This window comes from Pistacia vera, unplaced genomic scaffold (genome assembly GCF_008641045.1).
Source record: "Pistacia vera cultivar Batoury unplaced genomic scaffold, PisVer_v2 Contig36, whole genome shotgun sequence".
Classification (NCBI taxonomy): Eukaryota; Viridiplantae; Streptophyta; class Magnoliopsida; order Sapindales; family Anacardiaceae; genus Pistacia; species Pistacia vera.
Genome location: NW_022196179.1, coordinates 1548611 through 1564885, shown reverse-complemented (window position 1 = coordinate 1564885; position 16275 = coordinate 1548611). Strand labels below are relative to the sequence as shown.

Here is a 16275-nt window from a genome sequence, read left to right as displayed (position 1 = left end):
TAAATAAAATTAGTTATATTTAGCAATAACCTCTTTTCATGATATATGTATGTAACATAAAAAAATATCAATAAAAAGAACTAGAGCAATTACAATTAAAACTACATATCAATATTTGTTTTCCTGTAAGGATAATTGTTATGGTTCGGCATATTACAAATGGTTTATTAAAGCTACATGGTTCGGCAACAAACATTAGATGATATTTGTGATACAAATAAAATTGGTTATATTCAGCACCAACCTTTTTTTCATGATATATGTATGTAACATAAAAAAATATCAACAAAAAGAGATTGAACAAATACAATTAAAATTACATATCAATATTTGCTTTCCTTTGTTATTACTAAAATTGAATTGGTTTTATATGTGTGATGATAAAATAAATGGTTCGGCAGAAGGTTTATAGTTATCCAAATTCATTGTATAATATATCAAATTAAAGTTCTGTCCTTCTAGTTTCCAAAGGTTCAGCGCTCATCAATTGGATTTTTATTAAGCAAGTTATGACTAATTTATTACTGGCTATTAAGTGTAAATCGAAAAAGAGGGGAAACCAAAATGTTTGTGATGATAAAAGAAATTATTCAACAATGGGGCTACAGTTATCCAAATTATGCGTATAACATATCAAATTAAAGCTCTGCATATCTAGTTTCTAAAGATTCAAACGGCTCATCAATTGGAGTTTTATTGAGTAAGTTATGGTCAATTTACTACTGACTGTCCAGCGGAAACTAAAATGTGTATCATGATAAAAGGAATGGTTTGATAGTGGGGCTATAGTTATCCAAATTAAAGGTATAATATGTAAAATTAAAGCTTTGTTTGTCTAGTTTTTAAGGATTCAAACCTCTCATCAATTGAAGTTTTATTGAGCAAGTTATTGTCAATTTACTACTGACTTGTGATGATAAAAGGAATTGTTTGGAAGTGGGGCTACATTTATCTAAATTAAGTGTACAATATTTAAATTTGAAGCCTTGTCTATATAGTTTCTAAAGATTCAAATTGGAGTTTTATTGAGCAAGTTATGATCAATTTACTACTAACAGTTCAGTAAAAACTAAAATGTGTGTAATGATAAAAGGAATAGTTCGACAGTGGAGCTAAAGCTATCTAAATTAAACTTATAATATATCAAATTAAAGTCCTGCCCATCTAGTTTCCAAAGATTTAAATCTCTTATCAATTGGAGTTTTACTATGCAAGTTATGGTCAGTTTACTCTTGACTGTTCAATGGAAACCAAAATGTGTGTGATGATAGAAGGAATTTTTTGGAAGTGGGGCTACAGTTGTCTAAATTAAGCAGATAATATATCAAATTAAAGCCCTGTCTGTCTAGTTTCCAAGGATTTAAACCGCTCATCAGTTGGAATGTTATTGAGCAAGGTTTGGTCAATTTACTACTGATTGTTCAGTGGAAACCGAAATATATGTGATGATAAAATGAATGGTTCACTAAAGCTACATGGTTTGGCATCAAACATCAGTTAGCATTTGTTAAATAAATGAAATTGGTTATATTTAGCAACAATCTCTTTTCGTAATATACGTATGTAACATAAAAAAATATCAACAAAAAGAGATAGAACAATTACAATTAAAGTTACATATCAATATTTATTTTCCTTTAAGGATAATAATAATGGTTCGGCATATTACAAATGGTTTACGAAAGCTAAATGATTTGGCAACAAACATCAAATGATATTTGTTGTACAAATAAAATTGGTTATATTCAGCAACAACCTTTTCTCGTGATATATGTATGTAACATAAAAAAATATTAATAAAAAGAGATAGAACAAATACAATTAAAACTACATATCAATATTTGTTTTCCTTTGTCATCATTAAAATTGAATTAGTTTTATGTGTGTGATGATAAAATAAATGGTTCAGTAGTAGTTCTATAGTTCTCCAAATTCTTTGTATAATATATCAAATTAACGCTCTATCTTTCTAAATTTCAAAGATTCAAACCGCTCATCAATTGGACTTTTATTGGGTAAGTTATGGCCAATTTACTACTGAATGTTCAGTGGAAATCAAGAAACAGGGGAAACTGAAATATGTGCGATGATAAAAAGAATGGCTTGTCCGTGGGGCTACTGTTATCCAAATTACGCGCATAACATATCAAATTAATGTCATGTTTGTCTAGTTTCTAAAGATTCAAACCTCTCATCAATTGGAGTTTTATTGAGCAACTTATGATCAATTTACTACTGATTGTTCAGCAGAAACCGAAATGTGTGTGATGATAAAAGAATGGTTTGGCAGTGGAGCTACAGTTATCAAAATTAAGCATATAAAATTGAAGCCCTATCTATGTAGTGTCTAAAAATTCAAACCTCTCATCAATTGGAGTTTTATTAAGCATATTATGGTCAATTTAGTACTGATTGTTCAATAGAAACCAAAATGTGTGTGGTGATAAAAGTAATAGTTTGGCAGTGGGACTACAGTCATCCAAATTAAGCATATAATATATAAATGAAAGCCCTATCGGTCTAGTTTTTACAGATTCAAACCTCGTATCAATTGGATTTTTATTGAGCAAGTTATGATCAATTTACGACTTATTGTTCAGTGGAAACCAAAATGTGTGTGATGAAAAAATGAATGGTTTACTAAAGCTACATGGTTTTAGCATCAAACATTAGTTGATATTTGTTAAACAAATAAAATTAGTTATATCCAACAACAATCTCTTTTCATTATATACGTATGCAATATAAAAAAATATCAACAAAAAGAAATTAAACAATTACAATTAAAACTACATGTTAATATTTGTTTTCCTTTAGGGATAATAATAATGGTTTGACATATTACAAATGGTTTACTAAAGCTATATGGTTTGGCATCAAACATCAGTTGATATTTGTTAAACAAATAAAATTAGTTATATTCAACAACAACCTCTTTTCATAATTTATGTATGTAACATAAAAAAATATCAACAAAAAGGGATTAAACAATTACAATTAAAACTATATATCAATATTTGTTTTCCTTGAGGGATAGTGTAAGAATTCTCTCACTATTATCAAAACTATCAAAAGTGTGGTGAGAGACAAAGCCATGGACCCAGCAATATTAAATCTTCCCATAAAAATAGGAAGTTGGTTGATTCATGGAGACTTCCTAAAACCATCTTCAAAGACACCCATTCCACTCCCGACGTTATTGATGACCATGTGATTGCGTGAGATGTTGTTTTTTCATTGAGAGACTTACTAGCTTGCTTGTTGTTATTGTGAAGAATTTGTCGTGGTGTATCCTCACTCTTTTTGTTTTCTTTGCCTTGAGTCTTCTTTGTGTCTCATTGTATGTGTTTTTTGGAGCCAAACCTATGTGATTGTCTTGAGGATGGTGTTTTGTTGTTGATTTCTTAGCTAGATTCTTTCTCTTGGATCTTATCTCTCTTTTCTCTTGGTTTAGATAGGTTCCCAAGAGAATTGTGCAGCATTAGGTTTAGGCATTTGTTTATTTTTTGCACCCTACACGGGGATGTCTCGATGGAGATTGGCCGCCTTTTTTGTGGGCTTTTGTAAATCCTCTTCTTTTTAATAAAAGTTACTTACTTAGCAATATATAATTATATATATATATATAATATCTATATATATATATATAGATTTGTTTTCCTTTCTCATTACTAAAATTGAATTCGTTTTTATGACACAAATCCTCACATATTTATTTTGAAATGTCGAATGATACCAGTCCTCACAGGTCATCATCACTTGATTTTTCCGAAACAGATGAAAATGAAGATGGAAAAGATGCGTAAAGTAATCAAATAGGACTATAACAATACAACAGCGAATGAATTCCAACCAATCAAAGATGCGTAGAGAAATGAATACATTATCAACATCAAAAGTTTAATAATAAACTGGAAAAACCAAAAGAAAACAATGACAAATAAGAATTAGGAATTACACGCATGTCTTTCTTTAGATAAATTGTATAACAAACTATTACATAATGGATATATATATATATATATATATATATATATAGAGGATTCAAAGTAATTAATACTCAACTAATTAAATGCATCTTTTCACATTCACAAAAATCAATAATACACGTTCTCAATCCATTAGTATTCATGCCTATCCATGCATGTATACCCTTTCACAAAAAAATTAAATGCGCCACTTCACATTTGCATATACAAAAGCAATATAACCAACAAAACAATTACGGTGGATATGAATGTCAAAAGTTTTTACAAAACAATGAATGCATGCGAATTATCCCAACATTTAATATGAATGTTAATGTGAAAGACTTCTACAAAACATTGAATGTGAATGTGAACGGTTTCTACAAACCAAATAACAATTTGAGCATTTAATGTGAATGTGGATGCGAGAAATTTATACAGATTATTGAATGCGAATGTAAACAATCTATACAAAGCAAATAGGCCAAACACATGTAATTATTATAGAGATCATGCTGGAATCTTACATGGAATTTAAGAGATCCTTGCTGGAATCCTACATGGTGTCCAAATGGTGATCAATAGCAAGAGTGGGCCTTATAATTAAATTAATATATAGATATAGATGCTTTTGGGATATATTATTATTTTTATTTTTTTGTAAAATAATCATTGAGTAAATATTTTTTGTTTTAAGGGAAACATATTTAAATGCATATATTTCTAAAGGGGTTTATTATTTACTTTTTCTAAAAACTTTCTCAAGTACTTCCAAGAAATTTAAAAATTTTCAGCAAAAAAATGTGAATTTAAAAAAAGAAAATCTTTAAATATTTTTAGAATCTAAAAAATAACGTTATAGATTTTGATCAAATGTTGTAAACAAATATTAAACCGTTTTTAATTATAATACGAAATCAGTTTTAATAATATACTGAAATGGTTCGCAAATTCTCATACTGTATAAAGAAAAGGATAAAAATTCAAATTTTATAATTAAAAAAAATTCAAATTTATTGACTTTGGATGAACTCCAGATGCAGTATCCTTTGGAAATCTTTCTCAGAGCTTTGGATTTTCAAACTTGCAATTGCATAAACAGACAGAGAAAGCTAGCCTTTTGAAAAGCACGCCACATGACTCAAATTTCCAAGTCAGGACCCACAAATATTGACTTCCAAACACCTTCAAGTCATCCAATTCCATTTACTCAGGCCGCCTCTATCCCCTTCCCATAACAAATCTCTCACAGAGCTTTGGATTTTCGAACTTGCAACTGCAAATGGCTGATGCTTTTGTTCAAATTTTGCTGGAGAATTTGAACTCACTCATCCGAAAGGAGGTTGGGTTGCTTTGGGGTATTGACAAAGACATGAAAAAACTTTCCAGCTTGCTCTCAACTATTCAAGCTGTGCTGGAAGATGCTGAGGAGAAGGAAGTGCAAGACAAGGCGCTTCAGAATTGGCTGCAGAAGCTAAAAGAAGCAGCTTATAAGTTAGATGACATCTTGGATGATTGTGCAACAGAAGTCTCTCGATTAGAGTCTAAAGCCCAAAATTCAAGGTTTATCAACAAGGTAAACACTTCTCTCTTAAATAAACTTCTTCCAGATACTATTTTATTTTGTCGCAAGATTGGCATGAGGATGAGAGAGATTAGAGAGAGGTTAGATGAAATTGCAGAGGAGAAGACAAAGTTTCATTTGACTGGGGTAGTTTCACAGGGGAGAGCTGAAGTCAGAGAAGAACGCCAAACAGGCTCCATCATTGCTCAATCTCACGTATACGGTAGAGATGAAGATAAAGAAATAATTGTTGAAAATTTGGTGAATCATGTAACTTGTTGTGATGACATTTCCGTCTACCCTATTGTTGGTATTGGGGGGCTTGGGAAGACAACGCTTGCTCAGGTGGTCTACAATGATGAGAGAGTAAGCATGCATTTTGAGCTAAGAATTTGGGTTTGCATTTCAGAGGATTTCAGTGTGAACAAGATCATAAAAGCTATAGTTGGATCTGCAACTGGAACTGCTTGTGAAGATCTAGACTTAGACCCTTTGCAGAGACGCCTTCAAAATATATTGAACAGGAAAAGGTATTTGCTTGTGCTAGATGATGTATGGAGTGAAGATGAAGAGAAGTGGGATAGATTAAAGTGTGTGTTGGCATGTAGATCGAAAGGTGCTTCGATTATTGTCACTACTCGAAGCAGAAAGGTTGCATCCATTATGGGAACGCTTCCCATGCATCATTTGTCAGGATTATCAGAAGATGAATGCTGGTTGTTGTTTAAAGAACGGGCATTTGGACAAGAGAAAGAAGAACGTCCAAACCTTGTTGCAATAGGGAAAGAGATAGTGAAGAAGTGTAGCGGTGTGCCTCTGGCTGTGAAGTCTCTTGGAAGCTTGATGCGTTATAAAAGTGAGGAAAATGAGTGGCTTTCTATCAAGGAAAGTGAGCTCTGGAATTTGCCACAAGATAAAAATTCCATCTTACCAGCCTTAAGATTGAGTTACTCCCATTTGCCATCGAAAATAAAAAGATGTTTCGCCTTTTGTGCTGTCTTCCCAAAGGATTCCGAAATTGAGAGACAAAAGTTGATTCATCTTTGGATGGCCAATGGCTTTATTCAGGGCAGTCAAAATTTTGAGCCTGAAGATATTGGCATTGAGATATGCAATGAACTATATTGGCGATCCTTTTTTCAAGATGCAAAAAAAGATGAGTTTGAGAATAATTTATTATTTAAAATGCATGATCTTGTTCATGATCTTGCACAATTTATTGTGAAGGATGAATTTGCTGTCATGGAGGCCAAAGATTCAAATAATATCTCAAAAAGCACTCTTCATGTCAGAATAGATGTTGATTCTTTCCAATCATCATATAAAGGTTCCGAAGCCTTGCATGGAGTTGAAACCTTAAGGACATTAATAATGGCTCCAGCCTTGGGATTTTCTTATGACATCTCGAGATTAATCTCGTTGAGAGTTCTCCGTATGCCTACAATTGGAATGTTGGCGTCATCTTCAATTCGCCATTTAAAGCATTTAAGGTACCTGGACCTTTCTCACAGCGGTATCAAACAGCTTCCTAAATTACTTTGTAGCTTGCTTAATTTGCAGACTTTGAATCTGAAAAATTGTTTTTCACTTCGGAAGCTACCTAAGCGCATGAGATGCTTGAAAAATCTTCGATATTTTTATCTGAATGGTTGTACCAAGTTATCTCAAATGCCTCCACATATTGGACAGATCACTTGTTTAAAAACTTTAACTCTCTTCATCGTGGGTGAGACGAGAGGTTGCCACTTAACTGAATTGAAAGATTTAAATCTTGGAGAAGAATTATGTGTCACGCATCTTAATAGAGTGGACAATCTGATGGATGCCCAAGAAGCCAATTTGGTCGGAAAACCAAATCTACGCCGCTTGGAATTATCTTGGGAACTTAATAGTGAATCGGAATCCCAGGAAAAGGTTGAAAAAGTATTTGAAGCTCTCCAGCCTCACTCAAACCTTGAAATTTTGAAAATTCAAGGTTATAAAGGTGCCAAATTTCCAGTTTGGATCGATGGTCAAATTCTAAGTAATGTTGTTTCTATCATGCTCTCTGACTGTGAGAATTGTCGACAACTTCCTCCCTTGTGGCAACTTCCTCGGTTTCGATATCTTACAATTATAAATTTGATTAACCTGGAGTACATTGATTCAAGTTTCCAAGGTGACAGAAAATTCCCGTCTTTGGAGGAACTCTGTATTGATGGATTGCCGAGGTTACAAAGGTTGTCAAGACAGAATGGAAGCGAGTTATTCCCATGTCTTACGAAGCTAAAAATTTACGACTGTCCTGAATTAACCACCCTACCTTGTCTTCCTTCAGCAAAAAGTTTAGTGATTCGTTCTTGCAATGGGGAACTTCTAAAATCAATCTCACATTTCAGAAGCCTTACTTACCTACATCTTGATACAAATTGCGATTTAGTTTACCTTCCTCATGAGATTCTGCAAAATCTCTCCTCTCTTTGCGAAATGTCTATTAGAAGGTTCAAAAAGCTTAAAGGGTTTGCCACTGATCGAGCTAGCCTCAATGGTCTTAAATCGTTAACAATTTATGAATGCTCTGAGCTTGAGGCTTTTCCGGAGCAAGTATTGGAAGGCCTAAACTCTCTTCAGCATTTGACTTTAGAAAAGTGCATAAAGTTTTCAAATTTGTCAGAGGGGTTACGACATCTCTCCGCCCTTGAAAGCTTGAGGCTTAAGGGCTGCCCAGAGCTGGTGACTTTTCCTAATGGTATCAAACACCTTAGTTCCCTCCAGGAGTTGACCATATGTGGCGAACACCCATCATATTTGGGTGGCAATCATTGTCCAAAGTTGACAGTCTTACCTGAGTCCATAAGGTATGCCCCTACATTGCAAACACTGATCATACGCTGGTACCCCGAATTAGCATCATTGCCTCACTGGCTGGGAGACCTAACATCTCTTCAGTCTTTGTATATTGATGAATGCCCAAAGTTGTCATCTCTTCCCGCCAGCATCCAGAGCCTCACCAATCTACAAGGATTGTTCATTTTGGCATGCCCTGAACTGGTGAAGAGATGTGAGAAGGAAACAGGAGAAGATTGGTACAAGATAGCACATGTTCCGAACGTTCGTGTTGTAACCTTACACCCATTATATGGTTGCATCAAGTTGGGAGGTATGTCAATCAATGTTCCCCTTTTGAATTTCTTCAATTGCTTAAGTATTAACATTTTGTCCCCATAAACATAGATTTTATTTTGATTTATTGCAGATATGAAGAGCTAGTGATACTGTAGGAATGCCGTGAAGGTATGAACTGTTAGTTGATGCTTATTGCATAATTATTAATTAATGTGAAACTTTCATGTAATAGTATATGTATACAACATATTTCTGCTTGAAGTATATAACCAAAAAACCATGAAAAGGCTCTGTGACTAATTTCATTTCGATTATGATTTTCTCCTTGTGTGGAGATAACGATACTAAATTAAATTAGATGCAATTTATTGAAGATTATCTATAATGCTTTTAGGGTTATTTTATTTTATTATTTTTGTTAAATAATCATTGAGTAAATATTTTTTTATTTTGAGGGAAACATATGTGAATACGTATATTTTTAAAGGGATTTATTAATTATTTTTTCTAAAAACTTTCTCAAGTATTTCCACGTAATTTAAAATTTTCCAGCAAGAAAATGAAATTGCTATTTTTTTTTTTTTTTTTTGGGTAAGAAAATCTTTAAATATTTTTGGAATCTAAAAAATAATGTTATATATTTTGATCAAATATTAAACCGTTTTCAATTATAATATGAAATCAGTTTTAATAATATACTGAAAAGATTTGCAGATTCTTGTAATTAAAAAAAAAAAAATCAAATTTATTGACTTTGGATGAACTCCAGATGCAGTATCCTTTGGAAATCTTTCTCAGAGTTTTGGATTTTCAAACTTGCAATTAAAAATGGCGGACGTTTTGTTCATGAATAAGGTCAAACTTGCAATTGCAATTTAAAGAAAATAGTAATTCTTTCGTGCCAATTCAGGGCTTACAGGCCTTGTTTGCAATATCAAATTCATTAATGGGTTGGGCTTCTCAAGATGAGTCCAGTTTTTGCTGATAGTCCAACATTGTTCTATAAGCTAGATTAAGGTATAAACTAAAGGAGGGTTGGGCTATAGAAAGAGTTATCTATAGACTAGATTAAGGTACAGTTTAAAGAGCTAGTAGTCTAAACGAAGAAAAACAGTTTAAAGAGCTAGTAGTCTAAACGAAGAAAAGGCTATCATCGAATTAGTGTCAATAGACTGAAAGCCGGTGGGAGAGCCCTCAGCTTAAATACCACACTTTATAAGATTCTAATAGCTAACGTCCGACCAGTGTTGACAGAGTAATCTTATCATGGGAAAAGTAAGCTTTTGTAGAATCTTTCATTTCTTTTTTCTCCTCAATCCTCAATCTTTTATTCTTTACAACGTCAATCATCCATTAGAAGTTAATGAGCACTGTCGGTGAAGGCATTTGTCTCCATTAGTGTTTCAATCTTACCACTTCATCAATCTACACATATTCTTACTTTGATAATAAATTAGAGTAGAAATTGCATTTCCATCTTCCTTGAAAATTCCAGAGACGGGAAGCTAGACTTTTCAAAAGCCTTCTATTTCTTTTCTCTTAATTGTTAATCTGTAAATTTCTTATTAGCATCCCACATGACTCAAATTTCCAAGTCAGAATCCACAAATATTGACTTCCAAACACCTTCAAGTCTTCCAATTCCGTTTACTCAGGCCACCTCTATTTACTTCCGATCACAAATTTCTCTCAGAGCACTGGATTTTCGAACTTCCAATTGCAAATGGCTGACGCTTTTGTTCATATTTTGCTGGAGAATTTGAACTCACTCATCCGAAAGGAGGTTGGGTTGCTTTGGGGTATTGACAAAGACATGAAAAAACTTTCCAGCTTGCTCTCAACTATTCAAGCTGTGCTGGAAGATGCTGAGGAGAAGCAAGTGAAAAACAAGGCGCTTCAGAATTGGCTGCAGAAGTTAAAAGAAGCAGCTTATAAGGTAGATGACATCTTGGATGATTGTGCAGCAGAAGTCTCTCGATTAGAGTCTGAAGACCAAAATTCAAGGTTTATCAACAAGGTAAACACTTCTTTCTTAAATAAACTTCGTCCAGATAATATTTTATTTTGTCGCAAGATTGGCATTAGGATGAGAGAGATTAGAGAGAGGTTAGACGAAATTGCAGAGGAGAGGACAAAGTTTCATTTGAATGAGGTAGTTTTACAGAGGGGAGCTGAAGTTGGAGAAGAACGCCAAACTGGCTCCATCATTACTCAATCTCACGTATATGGTAGAGATGAAGATAAAGAAATAATTGTTGAAAATTTGGTGAATCATGTAGCTTGTTGTGATGACATTTCCGTCTACCCTATTGTTGGTATTGGGGGGCTTGGGAAGACAACACTTGCTCAGGTGGTCTACAATGATGAGAGAGTGAGCATGCATTTTGAGCTAAGAATTTGGGTTTGCATTTCAGAGGATTTCAGTGTGAAGAAGATCATAAAAGCTATAATTGGATCTGCAACTGGAACTGCTTGTGAAGATCTAGAGTTAGACCCTTTGCAGAGACGCCTTCAAGATATATTGAACAGGAAAAGGTATTTGCTTGTGCTAGATGATGTATGGAGTGAAGATGAAGAGAAGTGGGATAGATTAAAGTGTGTGTTGGCATGTGGATCGAAAGGTGCTTCGATTATTGTCACTACTCGAAGCAGAAAGGTTGCATCCATTATGGGAACGCTTCCCATGCATCATTTGTCAGGATTATCAGAAGATGAATGCTGGTTGTTGTTTAAAGAACGGGCATTTGGACAAGAGAAAGAAGAACGTCCAAACCTTGTTGCAGTAGGGAAAGAGATAGTGAAGAAGTGTAGCGGTGTGCCTCTGGCTGTAAAGTCTCTTGGAAGCTTGATGCGTTATAAAAGTGAGGAAAATGAGTGGCTTTGTATCAAGGAAAGTGAGCTCTGGAATTTGCCACAAGATAAAAATTCCATCTTACCAGCCTTAAGATTGAGTTACTCCCATTTGCCATCGAAAATAAAAAGATGTTTTGCCTTTTGTGCTGTCTTCCCAAAGGATTCCGAAATTAAGAGACAAAAGTTGATTCATCTTTGGATTGCCAGTGGCTTTATTCAGTGCAGTCAAAATTTTGAGCCAGAAGATATTGGCATTGAGATATGCAATGAACTATATTGGCGATCCTTTTTTCAAGATGCAAAAAAAGATGAGTTTGAGAATAATTTATTATTTAAAATGCATGATCTTGTTCATGATCTTGCACAATTTATTGTTAAGGATGAATTTGCTGTCATGGAGGCCAAAGATTCAAATAATATCTCAAAAAGCACTCTTCATGTCAGAATAGATGTTAATTCTTTCCAATCATCATATAAAGGTTCTGAAGCTTTGTATGGAGTTGAAACCTTAAGGACATTAATCATGGCTCCAGCCTCAGGATTTTCTTGTGACATCTCGACATTAATCTCGTTGAGAGTTCTTCGTATGCCCACAATTGGAATGTCGGTGTCATCCTCAATTCACCATTTAAAGCATCTAAGGTACGTGGACCTTTCTCACGGCGGTATCAAACTGCTTCCTAAATCACTTTGTAACTTGCTTAATTTGCAGACTTTGAATCTGAAAAATTGTTTTGCACTTCGGAAGCTACCTAACCGCATGAGATGCTTGAAAAATCTTCGACATCTTCATCTGAATGGCTGTACCAAGTTATCTCAAATGCCTCCACATATTGGACAGATCACTTGCTTAAAAACTTTAACTCTCTTCATCGTGGGTGAGAGGAGAGGTTGCCACTTGGCTGAATTGAAATACTTAAATCTTGGAGAAGAATTACGTGTCACGCATCTTAATAGAGTGGGCAATCTGATGGATACCCAAGAAGCCAATTCGGTCGAAAAACCGAATCTACGCCGCTTGGAATTATCTTGGGAACTTAATAGTGAATCAGAATCCCGAGAAAAGGTTGAAAAAATATTTGAAGCTCTCCAGCCTCACTCAAACCTTGAAATTTTGAAAATTGAAGGTTATAAAGGTGCCAAATTTCCAGTTTGGATGGATTATCAAATTCTAAGTAATGTTGTTTCTATCACGCTCTCTGATTGTGAGAATTGTCGACAACTTCCTCCCTTGTGGCAACTTCCTCGGCTTCGATGTCTTACAATTATAAATTTGATTAACCTAGAGTACATTAATACAAGTTTCCAAGGTGAGAGAAAATTCCCGTATTTGGAGGAACTCCACATTGATGGATTGCCGAGGTTACAAATGTTGTCAAGACAAGATGGAAGTGAGTTATTCCCATGTCTTACGAAGCTAAAAATTTACGATTGTCCTGAATTAACTACCTTGCCATGTCTTCCTTCAGCAAAAAGTTTAGTGATTCATTCTTGCAATGGGGAACTTCTAAAATCAATCTCACATTCTAGAAGCCTTACTTACCTATATCTTCATACTCTTTGTCATCTGTTTCAGCAAATCACATGTTACATACTTACATTCATGGATCATTAACGTACAAAGTAGACATAATATACTAAAAATGTTTGCAGATTCTTATACTGTATAAAAAAAAAAGAATATAAATTCAAATTTTATAATTAAAAAAAAAATTATTAACTTTGGATGAACGCCAGATGCAGTATCCTTTGGAAATCTTTCTCAGGGCTTTCGATTATCAAACTTGCAATTGAAAAGAGTAACATTACACTTACAATCTCTTCTTGCAAACTTTTTTTCACAACCCCAAGGTGATAATTCGTTATTGATTATCTCGCAATGAGACCCATCTAGTCAATCTTGAACCCTTCCTAGTGGTTGTGATGATGTGTTTCAACCTTGAGAGGAAGATTTCAAGATTTGACAGCAGTAGAAGCACGCCATTCATTAAAAAAAAAAAAAAAAATGAGACCCATCTATAAATCATAGTTAACTAATTGTAAATTATCATATCGAGAGAACAATTGTGAATTATCTCTTTCAAAATTGTGAAAAAAAGTTTATGAAAAAAGACGGTGTAATAGTATTTAATTGAAATGGCGGACGCTTTTGTTCATGAACAACAGAACAAGGTCTTATTTGCAATATCAAATTCAAGATGAATCCAGTTTTTGTCGATAGTCCAGTATTGCTCACGATTCATCTCCATGACTAATTATATTTAATCTGCATTTCTACCTCATTCCTTTTTTAATTAATTTGCGGACAGGTTTAGAAAAGATTGACACTTGAACATCAGACACAACAACTGTTTTCTGCGCAACCAGTTGAAGAAAGTAACTCTTAAGTTCAAATCATCAACAGAATCGCTTGGCTCCCCCATCTATCTCCATTTAGACCAAACCCACAACAGCCCAACTCTTCAAGAAAGTGACAACAGTGAAGCCCCACAAGTATTTTTATCTTTGTCTCCTAAATTTCCAACTTCAACCCAACAATGCCCTCAGCAGATAAACCCAACAACGACCCATGATCAAGAATCTAATGATGTTGATGACATTAAAATATTAATGCAGCTTCTGGGTACATGCGATCATTTTGAAGAGAGAAACGAAAAAGAGGAAGACAGGGGTGGTGTTGGCAATTGTTGTGAATGTGAAGGTGGGGTTTTGTTGGAGTTAAGGGATCCAAGTGTGGGAAGGAGTGGGGAAACTGGAGGGATTCATTAAGTACTTTTTGGGAAGTTGCAAAGATGAGGAGCCCTTGAGGTTGACTTATTTGCTAATGGGCAAAGCTGCTTTTGCTTTAGATGGTGATGAATGTGGATTTGGTGGCTTGGAGTTTCCTTCTACTTTATTTAAATTTGCAATTAAATTTTAGGATTTTTTATTTATTATTATTATTTTGTAAAATAAACCATTGCGTAAACAGATATTTAACCATTTTTAATTGCACTATGAAATCAGTTTTAATAATATATTGAAAAGTTTTGCAGATTCTCATACTTTATATAGAAAAGGATATAAATTCAAATTTTATAATTAAAAAAAAAAAATCAAATTTATCGACTTTGGATGAACTCCACATGCAGCATCCTTTGCAAATCTTCCTCAGAGCTTTGGATTGTCAAACTTGCAATTGAAAATGGCCGGCGCTTTTGTTCATGAACAAGGTCATGCCATTATCAATTTCTTCTGTCTCCTAATTTCCACTTGTTGAAATAAAGCCATTGGCCAAATTCATCTACACCACCAAATAATCTCTCTCATTCAATTGCCAATCACGTGACAAAATAAAATAGTAGTGGGACGAAGCCTTTTAATGAAAGAAGTGTATACCTTGCTGATGAACCTTGAATTTTGGCGTTTAGACTCTAACCAGGAAGCTTCCGTTGCGCAATCATCCAAGATGTCATTTACCTTATAAGCTGCTGCTTTAAGCTTCCGCAACCAATTCTGAATTGCCTTTTCTTTTAGTTGCACGTCCTCAGCATCTTCAAGCACAGCTTGAATAGTTGAGAGCAAGCTCGAAAGTTTTTTCATTTCGTCGTTAATACCCCAGAGCAACCCAACCTCCTTTCGGATGAGTGAATTCAGATACTCCAGCAACATTTGAACGAGAGCGTCAGTCATTTTCATTTTCAATATGGAAATCCAACGCTATGAGTGAAATTTGTAATTGCAAAAAGATAGAACTGGCCGGCGAAAATAATACGAAAAGGCCTTTGTGTTCTTGGAAGTTGATGAAAATAAAAATCCAGGACATAAAAAAAGACTTGGAAATTTGACTCCTTATGCTTGTAGTTATCTAGAATTTCGATTGCCGTCTAAGAAAATTATAAACCGACTTAGAAAACAAATAGAAGTAATAAGAGCCCTTGAAGGGTTGTCTTGTTTTATATGGTTGGGCAATCACATTCCAGGAGTGAGCTATCCTGGTCCCGAAGATGGGAATGCATTTTCTCCTGTACTGAACTGATTGATGGACAAAAGGGCAATAGTAATGGTTGAACGAAATAGAGACTACAACAGGAACAAAATAATAATAGTAAAACAAAACAAACAGTAAACAAAGAAAAAATAATACGCGCGATTTACCCTGGTTCACCCAATGTGGGCTACGTTCAGCTGAGTCAATATTATTGCAATATGCCTCACCTCTCTCGTTTACAATTAATGAATTGCTCTCACACTCATAACAAGAGAAAAGTATGTTTATATACTAGGTTTAAGAGATTAAACCTAGTTTTACAAGGATTTCTATTCCTAAGCCCAACCCAAAAAGGAATTAATAACTTAAAGGAAATCCTACAGCGGTTATACATGGAAAAGCCCAAAACCGCCTACGGGCTCGGGGGCGTTGCCCCCGCGACCCCCACCCGCTCACCGGGGAGTGGGGCACCCGCCCGCTGACCTGTCAATAGGACCCCCGAGTGCGTCTCCGTTACCCATTAATGCTGAAGTAGTCGACAACTCCAACATTCTCCCACTTGGCGAATACTTCACACAATGAAGGCCTACCTCATCAACACACCATGTAAACTTTGCTAAGCTCACAGCCTTGGTAAGAAAATCTGCAGCATTAACAAGTGTATCAACCTTCTCTAACAACACCAATTTTTCCTCCACCTTTTGCCTGATGAAATGGTATTGTATGTCAATGTGTTTTGATCGCGAATGAAAGGCAGGATTCTTGGCTAAGTAAATAGCCCCTTGATTGTCACATCCAATCTTCACAGCATCAAG

The 16275-nt window shown here is 34.7% G+C and overlaps 3 protein-coding genes across 3 annotated transcripts; 2 read left to right on the top strand and 1 right to left on the bottom strand.

Moving 5' to 3' along the window:
- The first annotated feature begins 5205 nt into the window (after nucleotides 1-5205).
- LOC116139918 (disease resistance protein RGA2-like) lies at nucleotides 5206-9001 on the top strand. The gene is made up of 2 exons (XM_031425559.1): nucleotides 5206-8671; nucleotides 8768-9001. The coding sequence occupies exons 1-2, from the start codon at nucleotides 5251-5253 to the stop codon at nucleotides 8779-8781; spliced, it is 3435 nt and encodes a 1144-aa protein (XP_031281419.1). The 5' UTR covers nucleotides 5206-5250; the 3' UTR covers nucleotides 8782-9001.
- Nucleotides 9002-10086: 1085 nt separating this feature from the next.
- Nucleotides 10087-13105, top strand: LOC116139870 (putative disease resistance protein RGA3). The gene has a single exon (XM_031425504.1). The coding sequence runs from the start codon at nucleotides 10361-10363 to the stop codon at nucleotides 13103-13105; it is 2745 nt and encodes a 914-aa protein (XP_031281364.1). The 5' UTR covers nucleotides 10087-10360.
- Nucleotides 13106-14002: 897 nt separating this feature from the next.
- Nucleotides 14003-15162, bottom strand: LOC116139869 (putative disease resistance protein RGA3). The gene is made up of 2 exons (XM_031425503.1): nucleotides 14869-15162; nucleotides 14003-14071 (listed from the first exon to the last, which is right to left on the bottom strand). Exons 1-2 carry the CDS (start codon nucleotides 15160-15162, stop codon nucleotides 14003-14005), a joined length of 363 nt encoding a protein of 120 aa, XP_031281363.1.
- Between the last annotated feature and the right edge of the window lie 1113 nt (nucleotides 15163-16275).